The sequence below is a fragment of the Somniosus microcephalus genome, chromosome 27 (assembly GCF_052327205.1).
Source record: "Somniosus microcephalus isolate GS21.2 chromosome 27, FLI_Smic_1.0, whole genome shotgun sequence".
Taxonomy (NCBI): Eukaryota; Metazoa; Chordata; class Chondrichthyes; order Squaliformes; family Somniosidae; genus Somniosus; species Somniosus microcephalus.
The window spans coordinates 37676442-37695073 of NC_141013.1; the positions used below are offsets into that span (position 1 = coordinate 37676442).

An 18632-nucleotide genomic window follows, 5' to 3' on the forward strand; every position below is an offset into this window, starting at 1 on the left:
AGTACATTTCTACCTTGGAAAATAAAAATTGTACTTCATACAACAGAGAAACTCTGACTTCAAACATTGTACAGGAAAAAATTCAATCTATAAAAAGTAGCTTGATTTCAGCTTTGAATAGAATTGTGCACAATATGTTGGGCTCTCATTACAATTTTCTTGTTTGATAAAACTATGGCAAATGAAAAAGTGAATCATATTTCCATTCTTCACCCTGATAATGCCAGTTATTTAGATTTGGATGCGTTGCTTTCAGCTTCTGAAGGAGAATGCATGGACACAATGCGCTACTGTGCACTCGTGAAACGGTTGACGCTGTGTCACCTGAACACCTACAAGCGGAGGTGCTGCGATTCCTGCAGAGTGCTTTAATTAGTATATGCCACTGTTCGCCGGATCGCAATCAATCTATAAAAGACTTGTGAACCGATTTATACAGAGCTCCGTGTAGGTCAACTGACTGCAGTACAACCCTGGTGCAAGTTGAACCAGGAGGATATTTTAATAGTGTTGTAAATCTGCTTGTACATACAGAAATGCACAAAAGGTTTCCTTGCTGTTTATGTTAGTCAAATATGTACCAGCTGGTTCTTAAAGTAAGAACTTCTCAACAGTTCTGCTTTTCAATCTAATATGGATTTGTTGTGCTTTAGTGTCTGTATTTTTTCTGAGTTACAAGAGATGTGTGTTTAACTTACATCACAGAAGTTGGTATGTGAATTATTTACTTCCACCCAGGGGCCAAAACTTTTTCTGAATGTCCAAGTGGGCTGATGTTTCACAGCTTCATAGAGAACACCAGGGAAAGCTTTCGACCCAGGTGAGTTATTGGCAAGAGTGTTTATCCCTTTTTATTACTGTAAACCACTTTCATTTCACATCTGATGTTACAGATTTTTTTTTAATATCTAGGTGTGCAGACAAAAATGAACACGAGAGAATAAAGTATTCAGCAGCTGAGATTGTTAACTTGCACCAACAGCTAATTCAGATGTGTTTGAGCATTAGAGTAAATTAAGCAATCCGTCTTCCCAGCGGGAATCCCGCATTTGAAGGAAATGCAGTCTAGAGAATCGGCTTACAGTATTGTAGGCTTATCCACTCTGTGCTGCCTTCAAGCGTGCACCACCCTCAGCAGAATGAAAGCATTGAATTTACTCTATTGTTCTCGATTGTAAAGAAATATCCCGTCAGCCACAGATAAAGCGCATTTGGGGCGAACATATAAAGGCTGATCTCACAGAGTGTCTCTTTTTTTGGACTGCAGCATTATATTTTTAAAGCAAGTAAGTCATTTATCAGGGTGTTGTCTCCAACTGGGATGCCTAAGTTAAAACTGAAAGAAACACCGCATTATATGGATTCAGGCCTCAAGCCACTCCTTTAAAGGAAAAGTAGGAAACCACTATGATTAAAATATTTAACACAAGAGTAGGCAGTTGTAATATGTAATTAGTGGCACAAGTACATTTTACATTACACTTCAGAGATAGAAGGAAACATTAAAAAAAAGCAAAAACCTTTCTGCCTCTGGAGAGTGTCAACCACTTTCAGTTATACTGCTAGTAGTTTGACCCTTTACTGTTAACCTAATGTTGCTGCAGAGAGTTGAGGCCTCAACTTTACACAGACATGTAATGCGTATAATTCCCAGGACTTACACAGGTTGGAATCGGCATGCAGGAGTTTTCTGTGTCAGCCCATCATAAAAACCATATGCAGAAAATGGTTCTTGCATTCGGTATTAGGAGAGTAAGTCAAACACCGTATATCTGGCATTTTCAGTGTGGAATATTTGTGATGATTATATCACATATAAAAGTGACTAGATTTCACCAATTGTAAGCCCCAAATAATAACTAAAAAATACAATATGTTTACCTTACAAAGTTTTCTGAAGAAGGCCCTTGAGAGGGTGCAGAGGAGATTTACCAGAATGGTTCCAGGAATGGGGAATCTTAGCTACAAGGACCGGTTGGAGAAGCTGGATTTGTTTTCATTAGAGCAAAGGAGGTTGAGGGGTGATTTGAAAGAGGTAAACAAGATTATGACGGATTTGGATAGGCTAGACGGGGAAAGGCTGTTCCCACTAGTTGATGGTACAAGGACAAAGGGACACAGATTTAAGGTTTTGGGCAAGAGATACAGGGGGAATGCGAGGAAAAACTTTTTTACACAGCGAGTGGTGAGGACCTGGAGCTCGCTGCCGACGGAAGTGGTGGAAGCGGAAACACTCAATGTTTTCAAGGGGAGACTGGATAGGCACTTGAGGGAAATAAACTTGCAGGGCTCCGGGGATAGAGCGGGGGAATGGGACTGACTGGATTGCTCTACAGAGAGCTGGCACGGACTCGATGGGCCAAATGGCCTCCTTCTGTGCCGTTATGACTCTTAAGTGACAAATCGATGGTACACAGACACTTCAGGTTCTCTGAGTTTTCGAGATAATCTTCAGGGGATACCTGGAAAAAATACTCTCAGATTTTCCCGTTGACTCTTTGTAAATTGTAATTTTAAACACCTAGAGCTAGAGATTGATCTCGGACGGTGGCGCAGAGCGGGCGGTGTCGGTTCGGCCGCCCGTTATACGCAGCGCCTGATCTTCAGTTCCATTGGCCATGGAATTTTTGTTGGGAACTGGTCACATGACCCATTTGCCCTCAAAGTAACACTAAAAATGGCTAATACTAATGAGTGATGAACTGAGAAAAAAAGCTCAGATTTCAGTGTTGTTTAAAACGTGTTAGCACAGTCTGTCATGTTTTCATTTTGTATACCCCAATTTTCAGCTATTTTCATCCCTTATTTACAAAAGGTCCCTCATTCCACTACAATTCTTCAGCCAAGGGAGCAATTCACAAAGTGACGCATTTCCAGGCTCTGTTCCTGGGCTGGTGTGTGAGGAGCACCCAAAGTGACTCTCTCTTTGATCTTTCTTCTCACTGCAGGGGTTAATCTTTGCCTGGCACTTTCCCCCGCCACCCCCCACCTCCAGCAGCGTTCAGCTACTTGCTGTGCAGAGAACTGAGTGAAAATCGCCCCTTATCTCTATAACACACGTTGGTGCCAACGTTCCTTTAAGCTGCCACGCCGCGCAGCCATCGCGAGGTTCCGCGCAGCCGGTGAGCCAGCTTTCCAATGCAAAAAACCGCGCACGTGCGCAAGTTTGAATGGGCCGCGCAGCCAAAAATATAAATTGGGGGAACATTGCTTGGTGCACCAATACTCTGTATCACTTTGCACAACATGTAGCTGATATACCCAAGTAAATTGATATAATTAATTACATATTACAACTACAGGCTCCTTATTTTAAGCCTTATTCTTACCAGCCCCTGTGTTTCCTTAAAGCGTTGATGTATGGATAGCTCTATCGGGCTTTACTAAAATGCATATTCTGGCTACAATAAAGATGACAGTCTATTTATTTTTATTATCCGTTGAATCAAACGTGAAATGCAAACATTTAAAGTAACACAGCGGAGAAAAACATTTCCAGATCCATGTTTCCTGATGTAATAAGCCAGCCCTGAATAGCTCTGTATAGGGTTTAATATTATAGAGCAGATGTTACCACTGGTGCTGCAAAAACATGTTATCAGGAAGTAATTACTCTGAATCTTCCAAGAAATTCCATTTACCATTAAGTAACAAAGTGAGAAATATAATCCCAGATCTAGGTTTTGCTATTTTTATAAATCAGTGGATTATCATAATATCCTAGAGTTCTTCCTTACAATTAATAAGAGTCAAAGATTCAAAAATATCTCACTATATTATATGTTAGCTGACAGTGTCGAATTACAAGACAGCAATTTTCGTGCTGAACTTTGCTTGCTAAAGGGACTCCTTTATAGAATGTTGGCGCTCCAAATGCTTTTTGTTAACCAAAGGTATTAAGGGATATGGGCTAAAAGACGGGTATACGGAGTTAGATCGCAGATCAGCCGTGATCTCATTGAATGGCGGAACAGGCTCGAGGGGCTGAATGGCCTCCTCCTGTTCCTAACAAAAGATACAACGAGTCCGTTACATTGCCTGTAGTATCAATTTAAGAAATTGTTTGTTGCTAATTACCAAAATAACTGAAACTCTGGATAAAGGTGGAGGAAATATGTTCAAAGGGATTTACAGTAATCTAGTAAATGCACGGTTACAGAGGTATTCATGCAGGGTGTTAGATTCAGTTTGGACATTTGTTATGATAAATTCGAATGACAGTACCAAAGGATTTATGTAACTCTGTTGGCAAATAATTGAAGTATGTGTTCAGCAATAAGGCATATCTTTAAGTTGAGTGTAACAGTATTATAGGCGATGGAAAACATTTATTGTCTGTTCACGTACAGTTGTGCATTGATGAGTGCTCCAATTATGTTAGTATATACAGCTGTTTTAAGTTGGTCTTTTCCATCAGTAGGATACTGGGTACTTGGGGGAATACCCTGCGATTTTACATTCTCCCATCATTAGTGGGTCTTGACCTTTTGCAAAAGGTTGTGCATAAATTAAGGAAAAATAATTGTAACATATTTACTTGTACATATTTATTTTCTGTTAAGTGCAATACTGAATGCTGTACATTGTGTGTTATAAAGAATATTTTTGTTGGGACTTTTATTTTTTACTACCAAAGCTTCTGTTTTAAATTGCTTTTCACTTTCTATTTAAAGTTAAAATGCTTAGAGCGACATCAAGCACTTGCCAAATTTTGTCTAAGTTACTTTCTTCTTCTTCAGACATAGAAATGCATGCTGCTTGGTAGTGCAATTATCCCAAGGTCAGGTTTTATGGCTAGTTGCCTATAATTGTGCTATAAAGTAGGGGTGTCCAAACTGCAGCACCTGGGAAATCAAGGACGAGACAACTCAGTCCGACTTGCTCTTCTGTTTCTTGTTCACCGGTTTATCTGGTTAGAATTCTGTGGTCCTGGGGGTTTGGAAAGGTGGATAAATCCTGAATCAGAACACCAAGTACTGTTAGTCTCGGCTACTTGAGATCTGCAAATATCCTCGCTGCTCACTTGACTCCTGGTCCTCCAACACATTGTTATGTTTTAACTCTTCCACGGCCTCACTTTCCCCCTATCTCTGCAACCGTCTCCCTAACCCTAACAATCTCCCTAACCCTAATCCTAACCTTCTCTCTAATCCTAACCTTCTCCCTAACCCTAACCTTCTTCCTAACCCTAATCTTCTCCCTAACCTTCTCCCTAACCCCAACCTTCTCCCTAACCCTAACCTTCTCCCTAACCCTAATCCTAACCTTCTCTCTAATCCTAACCTTCTCCCTAACCCTAACCTTCCTAACCCTAATCTTCTCCCTAACCTTCTCCCTAACCCTAACCTTCTCCCTAACCCTAACCTTCTCCCTAACCCTAACCTTCTCCCTAACCCTAACCTTCTCCCTAACCCTAACTTTCTCCCTAACCCTAACCCTAACAATCTCCCTAACCCTAACCCTAACAATCTCCCTAACCCTAACCCTAACAATCTCCCTAACCCTAACCCTAACCCTAACAATCTCCCTAACCCTAATCCTAACCTCTCTAATCCTAACCTTCTCCCTAACCCTAACCTTCTTCCTAACCCTAATCTTCTCCCTAACCTTCTCCCTAACCCTAACCTTCTCCCTAACCCTAACCTTCTCCCTAACCCTAACTTTCTCCCTAACCCTAACCTTCTCCCTAATCCTAACCTTCTCCCTAACCTTTTCCCTAACCCTAACCTTCTCCCTAACCCTAACCTTCTCCCTAACCCTAACCTTCTCCCTAACCCTAACCTTCTCCCTAACCTTCTCCCTAACCCTAACCTTTTCCCTAACCCTAACCTTTTCCCTAACCCTAACCCCACCACGAAGACTCTGTTCCTCTGACCCTGGCCTCTTGAACATCCCCCCACCCCGTTTCCTTCGCCCCACCATTGGCGGCTGTGCCTTCAGTTGTGTCGGCTCCAGCCTCTGGAGTTCCCTCCTTAAACACATTCTGCCTCTCCGGCTCCCTCTCCTCTTGACCAAGTCTTTTGGGTCATCCTTCTTAATTATCTTTTTCTTTGTCCATTTTTTTGCTATATCTGTGTGAAGCACCTTTCTACACCAAAGGCACTATATAAATGCAAGTTGTTGGTTATTGTTCAACTTTATACGTATCCCCAATGGTACACATGATGAGGCCCACAGAGAGATGTTTGGACACCCCTGCTATAATGCGGAGCAAGTTTGAGTTGTGCCTAATGTTTCCAACATTGTTTCACAGCTCTTTATAATTTAGAGAGTTGTGATGCCAGAGACATTGAATATTCATATATTTTGTAAAACTTGCTTCAGCTTTCAAAATTACAATAAACTCACATTGTATTGCGAATATATAATCATGGAAACAATATTTGTGCTGTGTATGTAATCCAGGTTTGTTGTGTGACTAATTTTTTTTTACTGCAGTTTAATAAAATTGAACTTTTAACCACCAATATCCATTTTCTAATGAATTAGAAGTCTTTATTCTTGCTTATGAATTGTGATTCCTTCAGATAATATATTATGACTCTGTCTGCCCATTATTGCATTATTACACCTAGTTCTTGCCTCAAAAAAAATATAGCTTTCATGTTTCTGAAGAGTTTTTAATCGGTACATTTTCTTCTGTCCCATTGATAAGTTGCTGCATTTGTACTTAGTCAGGTGGGGGCACAGGTCAGGCTGCAACCATCTTCATAGATATTTTCAATTCTACTCCTTGCTCAGCACGTCAGGAGCATGAATGAGTTCAAACTAACTCCTGTTGATTATTGGGAAGACCAAATGCAGATTGGGTGACCACTTTGTAGAACACCTCCATTCAATCCGTAAGGGGGACCCCGAGCTTCCGGTCGCCTGTCACTTTAATTCTCCACTCCACTCCCACTCTGACCTCTCTGTCCTCGGCCTCTTGCATTGTTCCACGGAAGCTCAGCGTAAGCTCGAGGAACAGCACCGCATCTTTCGATTAGGCACTTTACAGCCTTCTGGACTCAACATCAAGTTCAACAATTTCAGATCATAACCTCGGCCCCTATCTTTTTTTCTCTCTCTCTCACATGGCAGCTGTTGATCATTCTGCCATCGCCATTTACACTTCATCTAGACCCATCTTTTGTTTCTTAACTTGTCCCATTACCATCTCCTTTTGCCTTGCACCATCATCCCTTTTGTCTCTTAATCTCTCCTGCCTTCCACCCTATCACAGACCTTCCCTTTTGTTCTTTCCTCCCCCTTTCCCGGCCCCACACCTGCTTAAAAACCTGTTCCATCTCCAGCTTTTTCCTGTTCTGACAAAGGGTCATCGACCTGAAACGTTAACTCTGTTTCTCTCTCCACAGATGCTGCCTGACCTGCTAAGTATTTCCAGCATTTTCTGTTTTTATTTCAGATTTCCAGCATGCGCAGTATTTTGCATTTGTATTCCTGTTGACTGTTGGTAGACTTGCTGTGTGAGTCTCTTTCAGAAAGTGACTTGCTACAAAATGAAATGTAATTATTGCACTTAGATGTTTCTGGCAGCTGCTTTTCAGGTGAAATACGCTCAGCAGATACTTGTAAGTCAAGAGAAAAATCCACCAACAAATGGGAAAATTAGGGTTCCCTTCATTATTCACCCAGCAATAACAAATCCCCCAGTAAATTTGCTACTGCACAGTCAAGGGAAACTCGTAATTTGGTTTTCTTGGAAATGGCCTTACTGAGGAGAATTAGGAAGTAAAATCTTACAGCATTGACCTTCTACTTTTTGAGATTGACAACTCTAAGGCTGGAATTTTCTGGGGTCCGTGCGGGGTGGGGCGGGAATGGAGGCGGGTCGGGTGGGAAAGTTGATAATTTTGGGAGTGGGTCAGGAACCCGCCGTCATCCTGCCTCCACACGCCACTCCCTCGGGCGCGTTTGCCGGTGCGGCAGCGACCTCACCAGCAGAGGCAGGCGACCTAACTGAAATCATTATAACCTTGTTGTCAGACAGTTAAGAGCCTCCCCCCGACCACCCCCCACATTTTAAATTTCCCTGCATGGCCATGGGAACCACGCTGCTCAGGAACCACGTCTCTCAACCTGAGGCAGGAGTTGAGTGGCCATTGCTCCAGCTGATTAGTTGGCAGTATCAAATGTACTATAAAAGCTCCCACCTGACAGCTGATCACTTTCCTGATGCAGAAGCTGTTGCTGACTGCATTCCCAGCACAGATTGAGCTTGCTGCAGGTCTTTCTAGTAAAGTCTCCATTCAGTGTCACTTCATTGGAAGAACCTCTCTCACCATTGACAGATTGCTTCTGTCATCTCTACTTCACCTGCCATCTATTCCATCAACATGGGTGCAGTTTCTACTGTCTCACCTTGGTCCTCAGAATCTGGCCACGATGAGCCAAACACCAGCAGCACCAGGCACACCAGCAGCACCAATAACAACACCACCAACCTCTGCAATCACCTGATGCTGCACAGGACAGAGGGCATCAGCACCCGACCACATTGCTGCCCAGGAGGCATGGGATGGCCTCATCATGGCCAGATTTACTTAACTTGATGCTGTACACCCATATGGCTGCCACATGATGTGCCAGGCTGGCACCACCCCACACCAACACCATAAAGCATACCCACAATGTCCAAGCCATTCCTTTCACAAGAGACTAGCGTGCAAAGTTAAAGCACATGGGATTGGGGGTAAGGTACTGACTTGGATAGAAAACTGGTTGGCAGACAGGAAGCAAAGAGTTGGAATAAATGGGTCTTTTTCCGAGTGGAAGGCAGTGGCTAGTGGGGTACCGCAGGGATCGGTGCTAGGACCCCAGTTATTCACTATATATTAATGATCTAGATGAGGGAACTAGATGTAATATCTCCAAGTTTGCAGATGACACAAAGCTGGGTGGGCGTGTGTGCTGTGAGGAGGATGCAGAGAAACTCCAGTACAATTTGGACAGGTTGGGCAATTGGGCAGATGCATGGCAGATGCAGTATAATGTGGATAAATGCGAGGTTATCCACTTCAGTGGCAAAAACAGGAAGGCAGATTATTATTTGAACAGCAATAGATTGGGAAAAGGGGAAGTGCAATGAGACCTGGGTGTCCTTGTGCACCAGTCGCTGAAGGTAAGCATGCAGGTGCAGCAGGCGGTTAAGAAGGCAAATGGTATGCTGGCCTTCATAGCGAGAGGATTCGAGTACAGGAGCAAGGATGTCTTGCTGCAGTTGTACAGGGCCTTGGTGAGACCACACCTTGAGTATTGTGTGCAGTTTTGGTCACCTTATCTGAAGAAGGATGTTCTTGCCACGGAGGGAGTGCAGCGAAGATTCACCAGATTGATACCAGGGATGGCAGGAATGACGTATGAAGAGAGATTGGGCTGATTAGGCTTATACTCACTGGAGTTTAGAAGAATGAGAGGGGATCTCATTGAAACTTATAAAATTCTAACAGGACTAGACAGACTAGATGCAGGAAGACTGTTCCCGATGGCGGGGAGTCCAGAACCAGGGGTCACAGTCTAAGGATAAGGGGTAAGCCATTTAGGACTGAGATGAGGGGGAATTTCTTCACCCAGAGAGTGGTGAACCTGTGGAATTCTCTACCACAGAAGACAGTTGAGGCCAATTCATTAAATATATTCAAGAAGGAGTTAGATATATTTCTTAAGGCTAAGGGGATCAAGGGATATGGGGAGAAAGCAGGGACAGGGTACTGAATTTGGATGATCAGCCATGATCGCATTGAATGGCGGAGCAGGCTCGAGGGGCCGAATGGCCTACTCCTGCTCCTATCTTGTATGTTTCTATGTTTCGCATTCATCACCATTGTGAGGGGCACCATTAGATCTCACCAGTTACTGCAACTCACTAAGCCACTGCCAACGGTGCACACAAATCTGTCCAAGACTGGAAAGTGGTGAAAATAAAGCTTTTTATGTTTGACACCACATTAACGAAAACTTTACATAAACATTGGATAAAACACCCAAGTGGCTACCCTTGTGAATCAACCTGTGTGTCATCTTTCTCTCTGCGTGCTTCTACGAGTTGCTACCCCTGTGGCTTCAGCAGAGGTCGAGGCAGCCTGCCCACTTCCCTGCTAGCAAGGAGCTGGAGAGCACCTTGCTGCACATCAGTGGGGCCATGAGAACCCACGTCTACGCTGACATCCCTCCTGGAGAGTAGTTCTATGAGCCTCTGCCATCTATTCTCCAAACATAGCCATCTATTTGCCATAGAGACAATGTGCTCCTGTGAATTGCCCCTTAGCTGCTCCATACAGGTGGCCATCCTTTCCATAGAAAAGCCGACAGTCACCATCGCTTGCGACACAGTGGTGCTCATGTTGGAGATGGACTCCTCCATTCTCTGAACAGTGGCAGTCGTCGCGCTCACAAAACCTGTCAGAGCCTCCTGCACTTCTTGCTGCACCTCCAGCATCGCCCTCTTTCTGGATGGCCCCCGAGGCTCAGCGTCTGCATGCAACTGAGCAGAGCTGGGAGCGTCCTGCACCCTCCGGCGAGGAGTCTCCACTGCTGTCCCTGTCTCCACCATCTGCTCTTGCTCACTTGTGACGGACCTGGTGACAACACTACTCTATCGCCCGTGAGACCCACCGAGATGTGCGTCTCTGCGCTGGTGTTGGGTGCGCTTATGTCTGCTGATGGTGCGCCCTCAGAGGCTGGAGGCTCCTCTGAGGAGTCGTCTCCCTCTTCCTCCTGGACAGTTGGCGGGCGGGGGCTCTTGATGGACCCATGGGAGAGTAAAGAGATGAGTTAGATATGTCATACGAAGAATGGGTAACAATACCATTATGCACATGATGAACATTCACTGGCTGCTGACATCAGTCCTCATATGAGCGACTGCTGTATGCCATGTGGCTGTATGAGATGTAATTCTGTCACCAGGTTGCTGCGATGTCCCCCTCTCTCCGTCTCCCACCTCCAGATGCTCGGCAACTCCAGATATTTCTAAAGCAGCCTCCTCTGCTGTTGTAAGTTTTGCAAATGATGGAGGCCCACCTCCAGTTCTCTCCCTCTCCCTCTTATTTTGGGCTCTCTTCTGCAAGGAGGGAAAGAAGAGAAGTTTGAGTGAGTGTGATGGAATGAGTGTAAGGAATGGATGGGTTACATCTTTAGAGGGAGACTATGATGGATTGGGGTGGCAATGCCAAGTGGCCTCCTTGTGTGCTGTTAGTTGTTATGATTGCACTAGGGTGAGGGTGAGTATGAGGAGTGGCTAGTGAGCTGGGGATGTGATAATGTAGTTAGAGAGGGATGGGTGAAGGTGCAAGGTAAATTGATGAGTAAGGATGTGCAGGAGTAGGGTAGGTAAACAGAGTGATGGGGATGTGATGAGAGGCACAGCAGGATGAAGTTGAGTGTGGCTTTGTACTGCTGTTTCCTGATCTAATGAGATCATTGAAACGTTTGTGGCACTGCACCCAGACCACATCCCTGCTGCTGCCCTCCTCTGCAATCTCCAACCGGGCTGTTTTGGTCTCCTGGGGAGTTCTCTTCCGTCCATTGGAAGGGAAGAGGACCTCCCTGCATGCTCTGACACCTCCATTATGGAGTGAGTCATCGGAGATCCTGGGTGCACCCCTCTGCCTCTGTGCAGTCACTGTCAGTGTTTGCAACACTCCAATTCTGTAGTCCACTGACAACATTAGCTTTCAAATCCAATGTGGCCATTATTGAGCAGATAATGAAGCAGTCCATGCCTGCATGTAACAAGATCTGGACGACATTCAGGCTTGGGCTGATAAGTGACAGGTAACATTCGAGCCACACAAGTGCCAGGCAATGACTATCTCCAACAAGCACGAGTCTAACCAACTCCCCTTGACATTCAATGGCATTAACATCGCCGAATCCCCCACCATCAATATCCTGGGGGTCAGCATTGACCAGAATCTTAACTGGACCAGCCACATAAATATTGTGGCAACAAGAGCAGATCAGAGGCTAGGGGGGAGAAATTCGGTATCGCCCCGCTTGGGGTGCAATTATCCCCTCCGACTGCAAATTTGGCTTCTATCGCTCCTGGAGGTGATTGGAGTGCTAAATCAGGCACTACACACCTCTCTTAAGGTGTTAACGCCGAGGAGCGATGCGCTACTTCAGAGCACTGGCGAAGCTCATGATGTCAGTCAGCAATGGAACACAGACACACTGGCGCCAGCCAGTTCTTAAAGGGGAGGGTCGATCTTGCTCTCCATCCACATCCTGCTCATTGCAGCCTTGAATCTCGGCCTGGAGAGACCTGTACATCAAATCTGCTGGAAAGAACAATGGAGAGGCCCAGGGAAAGAGCTCAGAGTGCAGCCCCCATAGTCTCTTCTAAATCGATGCAAGGAAGGTCAAATCAAAATGAACCTGCAAAGTGCTGCTCAGTACCCAAAACTCCTTCACACAGCATTGAATCTCTCCAGAAGTCTCTCTCTCTCTCAGAATGCGTGGTGCAAAAAGGTCGCTGACAAAAAAAGGCAGGAAGCGGTCGCCTTTAAATAGCGTTCCCCCAGTCCCTTCCCGACTGCAAAACGTTCCCCTCAACCTGTCATTGTTGGCGGCAGGCGGAAAGGCAGGGGGCGCCACTCAATATCTGGTCCAGGGCGCTACTGGGGCGTTGCACGCTCGGCTGACGTCACGATCTGAGGGTGCAGGAGATCATGGCAGTAGTGTTTAGCGCCGCCGCAAAATGTCTGGTTAATTTCGCGCGCAGTGCAAACATCGCCGCGCCCAGGCGCTAGTTGCTTTGCGACCCATTAGTGCCCTCTTAGGGCTAACGGGAGGTGCAAAGCAACCGAATTCTTCCCCCTAGGTATTCTGCAGCGAGTGTCTCACCTCCTGACTCCCCAAAGCCTTTCCACCATCTACAAGGCACAAGTCAGGAGTGTGACGGAATACTCTCCACTTGCCTGGGTGAGTGAAGCTCCAACAACACTCAAGAAGCTCAACACCATCCAGGACAAAGCAGCCCGCTTGATTGGCACCCCATCCACCACCTTAAACATTCACGCCCTCCACCACCAGCGCACCGTGGCTGCAGTGTGTACCATCTACAAGATGCACTGCAGCAACTCGCCAAGGCTTCTTCCACAGCACCTTCCAAACCCGCGACCTCTTCCACCGAGAAGGACAAGGGCAGCAGGCACATGGGAACACCACCACCTGCAAGTTCCCCTCCAAGTCACACACCATCCTGACTTGGACATATATTGCAGTTCCTTCATCGTCGCTGGGTCAAAATCCTGGAACTCCCTCCCTAACAGCACTGTGGGAGCACCTTCACCACACAGACTGCAGCGGTTCAATAAGGCGGCTCACCACCAACTTCTCAAGGGCAACTAGGGATGGGCAATAAATGCTGGCCTTGCCAGTGACGCCCACATCCCATGAACGAATAAAAAAAAAAGATGAGGCTGGTATGGGTTTACCTGCCCCAATGGCTCGCGCATTGACAGACCATTCCTGAATCTCACCAAGGTGGTGCCAACCTTGCCATGGCTCGGAGACGAGGGGGTATTCTTGAGGCTGGCCCTCCATCGGGAATTTAAACAGACCCACTCAATCTACATGCAGCAAGAAAGAATCCAGCGAGTATTCATCAATTTTGACAGTAAAACAGCTAATCAGTTTCATCAGAATCAGTAACATAGATTAAAGTTGTCAGCTCTGGTTGATCAGCTCCTGACACACAATATGAATACTTTGGACCAAACGTCAGAAAGGTCAGCAACAAACCAGATAACGGGACAGCATATCGGAAAATAGTCCAGTATTTAAAGGGGAATTCCTCTTTCCCAATAACATAATCCAACTCCTTAACAGTGTTTTTATTATGTCCACTCCTCTCCTGAGGTCACTGACTCTCACTGAGGTACAGTTCCCCAGACACTGACTCTCACTGGGGTACAGTTCCACAGACACTGACTCTCACTGGGGTGCAGTTCCCCTGGCACTGAATCTCACTGGGGTACAGTTCCACAGGCACTGACACCCACTGGGGTACAGTCCCACAGACACTGATTCTCACTGGAGTACAGTTCCACATACACTGACTCTCACTGGGGTACGGTTCCCTGGGCACTGACTCTTAGTGGGGTACAGTTTCCCTGGCACTGGCTCTCACTCGGGTACAGTTCCACAGTCACTGACACCCACTGGGATACAGTTCCACAGACACTGACTCTCACTAGGGTACAGTTCCCCTGGCACTGACTCTCACTGGGATACGGTTCCCTGGGCACTGACTCTCAGTGGGATACAGTTTACCTGGCACTGACTCTCACTGGGGCACAGTTGCCCTGGCACTGACTCTCACTGGGGTAAACTTTGACAGACACTGACTCTCACTGGGGTACAGTTTAACAGACACTGACTCTCACTGGGGTACAGCTCACCAGGCACTGACTCTCACTGGGGTACAGTTCCCCTGGCACTGACTCTCACTGGGGTACAGTTCCACAGACACTGACTCTCACTGGGGTACAGTTCCACAGACACTGACTCTCACTGGGATACAGTTCCACAGACACTGACTCTCACTGGGGTTTGGTTCACCAGGCACTGACTCGCACTGGGGTACAGTTCCCTGGGCACTGACTCTCACTGGGGTACAGTTCCGCAGACACTAACTCTCACTGGGGAACGGTTCACCAGACACTGACTCTCACTGGGGTACAGTTCCACAGACACTGATTCTCACTGGGGTACAGTTCCACAGACACTGACTCTCACTGGGATACAGTTCCACAGACACTGACTCTCACTGGGGTACAGTTCCCCTGGCACTGACTCTCACTGGGGTACAGTTCCACAGACACTGACTCTCACTGGGGTACAGTTCCACAGACACTGACTCTCACTGGGGTACAGTTCCCCTGGCACTGACTCTCACTGGGATACAGTTCCACAGACACTGACTCTCACTGGGGTACAGTTCCACAGACACTGACTCTCACTGGGGTACAGTTCCACAGACACTGACTCTCACTGGGGTACAGTTCCACAGAAACTGACTCTCACTGGGGTACAGTTCCACAGACACTGACTCTCACTGGGGTACAGTTCCACAGACACTGATTCTCACTGGGGTACAGTTCCACAGACACTGACTCTCACTGAGGTACAGTTCCACAGACACTGACTCTCAGCGGGATACAGTTCCACAGATACTGACTCTCACTGGGGTACAGTTCCCCTGGCACTGACTCTCACTTGGGTACACTTTGACAGACACTGACTGTCACTGGGGTACAGTTTAACAGACACTGACTCTCACTGGGGTACAGCATGCCAGGCACTGACTCTCACTGGGGTACAGTTCCCCTGGCACTGATTCTCACTGGGGTACGGTTCCCTGGACACTGACTCTCAGTGGGATACAATTTACCTGGCACTGACTCTCACTGAGGCACAGTTCCCCAGGCACTGACTCTCACTGGGGTACAGTTCACCAGATACTGACTCTCACTGGGGTACAGTTCCACAGACACTGACTCTCACTGGGGTACAGTTCCACAGACACTGACCCTCACTGGGATACAGTTCCACAGACACTGACTCTCACTGGGGTACAGTTCCACAGACACTGACTCTCACTGGGGTACATTTCACCAGGTACTGACACTCACTGGGGTAGAGTTCCACAGACACTGACTCTCACTGAGTTACAGTTTCACAGACACTGACTCACACTGGGGTACAGTTCCACAGACACTGACTCTCACTGTGATACAGTTCCACAGACACTGACTCTCACTGGGGTTTGGTTCACCAGGCACTGACTCGCACTGGGGTACAGTTCCCTGGGCACTGACTCCCACTGGGGTAAAGTTCCGCAGACACTAACTCTCACTGGGGAATGGTTCACCAGACACTGACTCTCACTGGGGTACAGTTCCACAGACACTGATTCTCACTGGGGTACAGTTCCACAGACACTGGCTCTCACTGAGATACAGTTCCACAGACACTGACTCTCACTGGGGTACAGCTCCCCTGGCACTGACTCTCACTGGGGTACAGTTCCACAGACACTGACTCTCACTGGGATACAGTTCCACAGACACTGACTCTCACTGGGGTACAGTTCCACAGACGCTGACTCTCACTGGGGTACAGTTCCACAGACACTGATTCTCACTGGGGTACAGTTCCACAGACACTGACTCTCACTGGGATACAGTTCCACAGACACTGACTATCACTGAGGTACAGTTCCACAGACACTGACTCTCACTGGTGTACAGTTCCACAGACACTGACTCTCACTGGGATACAGTTCCAGAGACACTGACTCTCACTGGGGTATGGTTCCCTGGGCACTGACTCTCACTGGGATACAGTTCCACAGACACTGAATCTCACTGGGGTACAGTTCGACAGACACTGACTATCACTGGGGTACAGTTCAACAGACACTGAATCTCACTGAGGTACAGTTCCACAGACACTGACTCTCACTGGGATACAGTTCCACAGACACTGAATCTCACTGGGGTACAGTTCCACAGACACTGACTATCACTGGGGTACAGTTCAACAGACACTGAATCTCACTGAGGCACAGTTCGACAGACACTGACTCTCACTGGAGTACAGTTCAACAGACACTGACTCTCACTGGGGTACAGTTCCACAGACACTGACTCTCAATGGGGTACAGTTACACAGACACTGACTCTCACTGGGGTACATTTCGACAGACACTGACTCTCACTGGGGTACAGTTCCACAGACACTGACTCTAACTGGGGTACATTTCGACAGACACTGACTCTCACTGGAGTACAGTTTAACAGACACTGACTCTCACTGGGATACAGTTCCACAGACACTGACTCTCACTGGGGTTCGGTTCACCGGGCACTGACTCTCACTGGGGTACAGTTCGACAGACACTGACTCTCACTGGGTTACAGTTCCCCTGGCACTGACTCTCACTGGGGTACAGTTCCACAGACACTGACTCTCACTGGGGTACAGCTCCCCGGGCACTGACTGTCAGTTGGGTACAGTTCCACAGACACTGACTCTCACTGGGGTACAGTTCACAAGGCACTGACTCTCACTGGGGTACAGTTGCACAGACAGTGACTCTCACTGGGGTAGAGTTCCACAGACACTGACCCTCACTGGGATACAGTTCCACAGACACTGACTCTCACTGGGGTACAGTTCCACAGACACTGACTCTCACTGGGGTACAGTTCCACAGACACTGACACTCACTGGGATACAGTTCCACAGACACTGTCTCTCACTGGGGTACAGTTCCACAGACACGGACTCGCACTGGGATACAGTTCCACAGACATTGACTCGCACTGGGGTACAGTTCCCTGGGCACTGACTCTCACTAGGGTACAGTTCCACAGACACTGACTCTCACTGAGGTACAGTTCCACAGGCACTGACTCTCACTGGGGTACAGCTCCACAGACACTGACTCTCACTGGGGTAGAGTTCCACAGACACTGACTCTCACTGGAATACAGTTCCACAGACACGGACTCTCACTGGGGTACAGTTCCACAGGCACTGACTCTCACTGGGATACAGTTCCATAGACACTGACTCTCACTGGGGTACAGTTCCACAGGCACTGACTCTCACTGGGGTACAGTTCCACAGACACTGACTCTCACTGGGGTACGGTTCCCTTGGCACTGACTCTCAGTGGGATACAGTTTACCTGGCACTGACTCTCACTGGGGTACAGTTCCACAGACACTGACTCTCACTGGGATACAGTTCCACAAACATTGACTCTCACTGGGGTATGGTTCCCTTGGCACTGACTCTCAGTGGGATACAGTTTACCTGGCACTGACTCTCACTGGGGTACAGTTCCACAGTCACTGACTCTCACTGGGGTACAGTTCAACAGACACTGACTCTCACTGGCGTACAGTTCCACAGACACTGAATCTCACTGGGGTACAGTTTGACAGACACTGACTTTCACTGGAGTACAGTTCAACAGACACTGACTCTCACTGGGATACAGTTCTGCCGACACTGACTCTCACTGGGGTACAGTTCCACAGACACCGATTCTTACTGGGGTACAGTTCCACAGACACTGACTCTCACTGAGATACAGTTCCACAGACACTGACTCTCACTGGGGTACAGTTCCCCTGGCACTGACTCTCACTGGGGTACAGTTCCACAGACACTGACTCTCACTGAGATACAGTTCCACAGACACTGACTCTCACTGGGGTACAGTTCCACAGACACTGACTCTCACTGGGGTAGAGTTCCACAGACACTGACTCTCACTGGGGTACATTTCACCAGGTACTGACACTCACTGGGGAAGAGTTCCACAGACACTGACTCTCACTGAGATACAGTTCCACAGACACTGACTCTCACTGGGGTACAGTTCCACAGACACTGACTCTCACTGGGATACAGTTCCACAGACACTGACTCTCACTGGGGTTTGGTTCACCAGGCACTGACTCGCACTGGGGTACAGTTCCCTGGGCACTGACTCTCACTGGGGTACAGTTCCGCAGACACTAACTCTCACTGGGGAACGGTGCACCAGACACTGACTCTCACTGGGGTACAGTTCCACAGACACTGACTCTCACTGGGGTACAGTTCCACAG

The 18632-nt window shown here is 47.3% G+C and overlaps 1 protein-coding gene and 1 long non-coding RNA gene across 4 annotated transcripts in view; one reads left to right on the forward strand and one right to left on the reverse strand.

Annotated features, from left to right (window-relative positions):
- The window catches only part of adamtsl3 (ADAMTS-like 3), a 782675-nt gene extending 776208 nt beyond the window's left edge, over nt 1-6467 (forward strand). For 2 of the 3 annotated variants that reach the window (XM_085968860.1, XM_085968859.1), the window contains exon 31: nt 257-6467. In XM_085968860.1, coding sequence (XP_085824986.1) covers nt 257-372 — 116 coding nt within the window. In that variant the 3' untranslated portion in view covers nt 373-6467. Of the gene's footprint in view, nt 1-227 lie in introns of all 3 variants that reach the window. The other variant, XM_085968861.1, reaches the window with a different exon arrangement.
- LOC147100132 (uncharacterized) overlaps nt 1-18632 on the reverse strand; it is an 88315-nt gene that overhangs the window by 1997 nt on the left and 67686 nt on the right. The gene's annotated exons all lie outside the window — the stretch shown is intronic.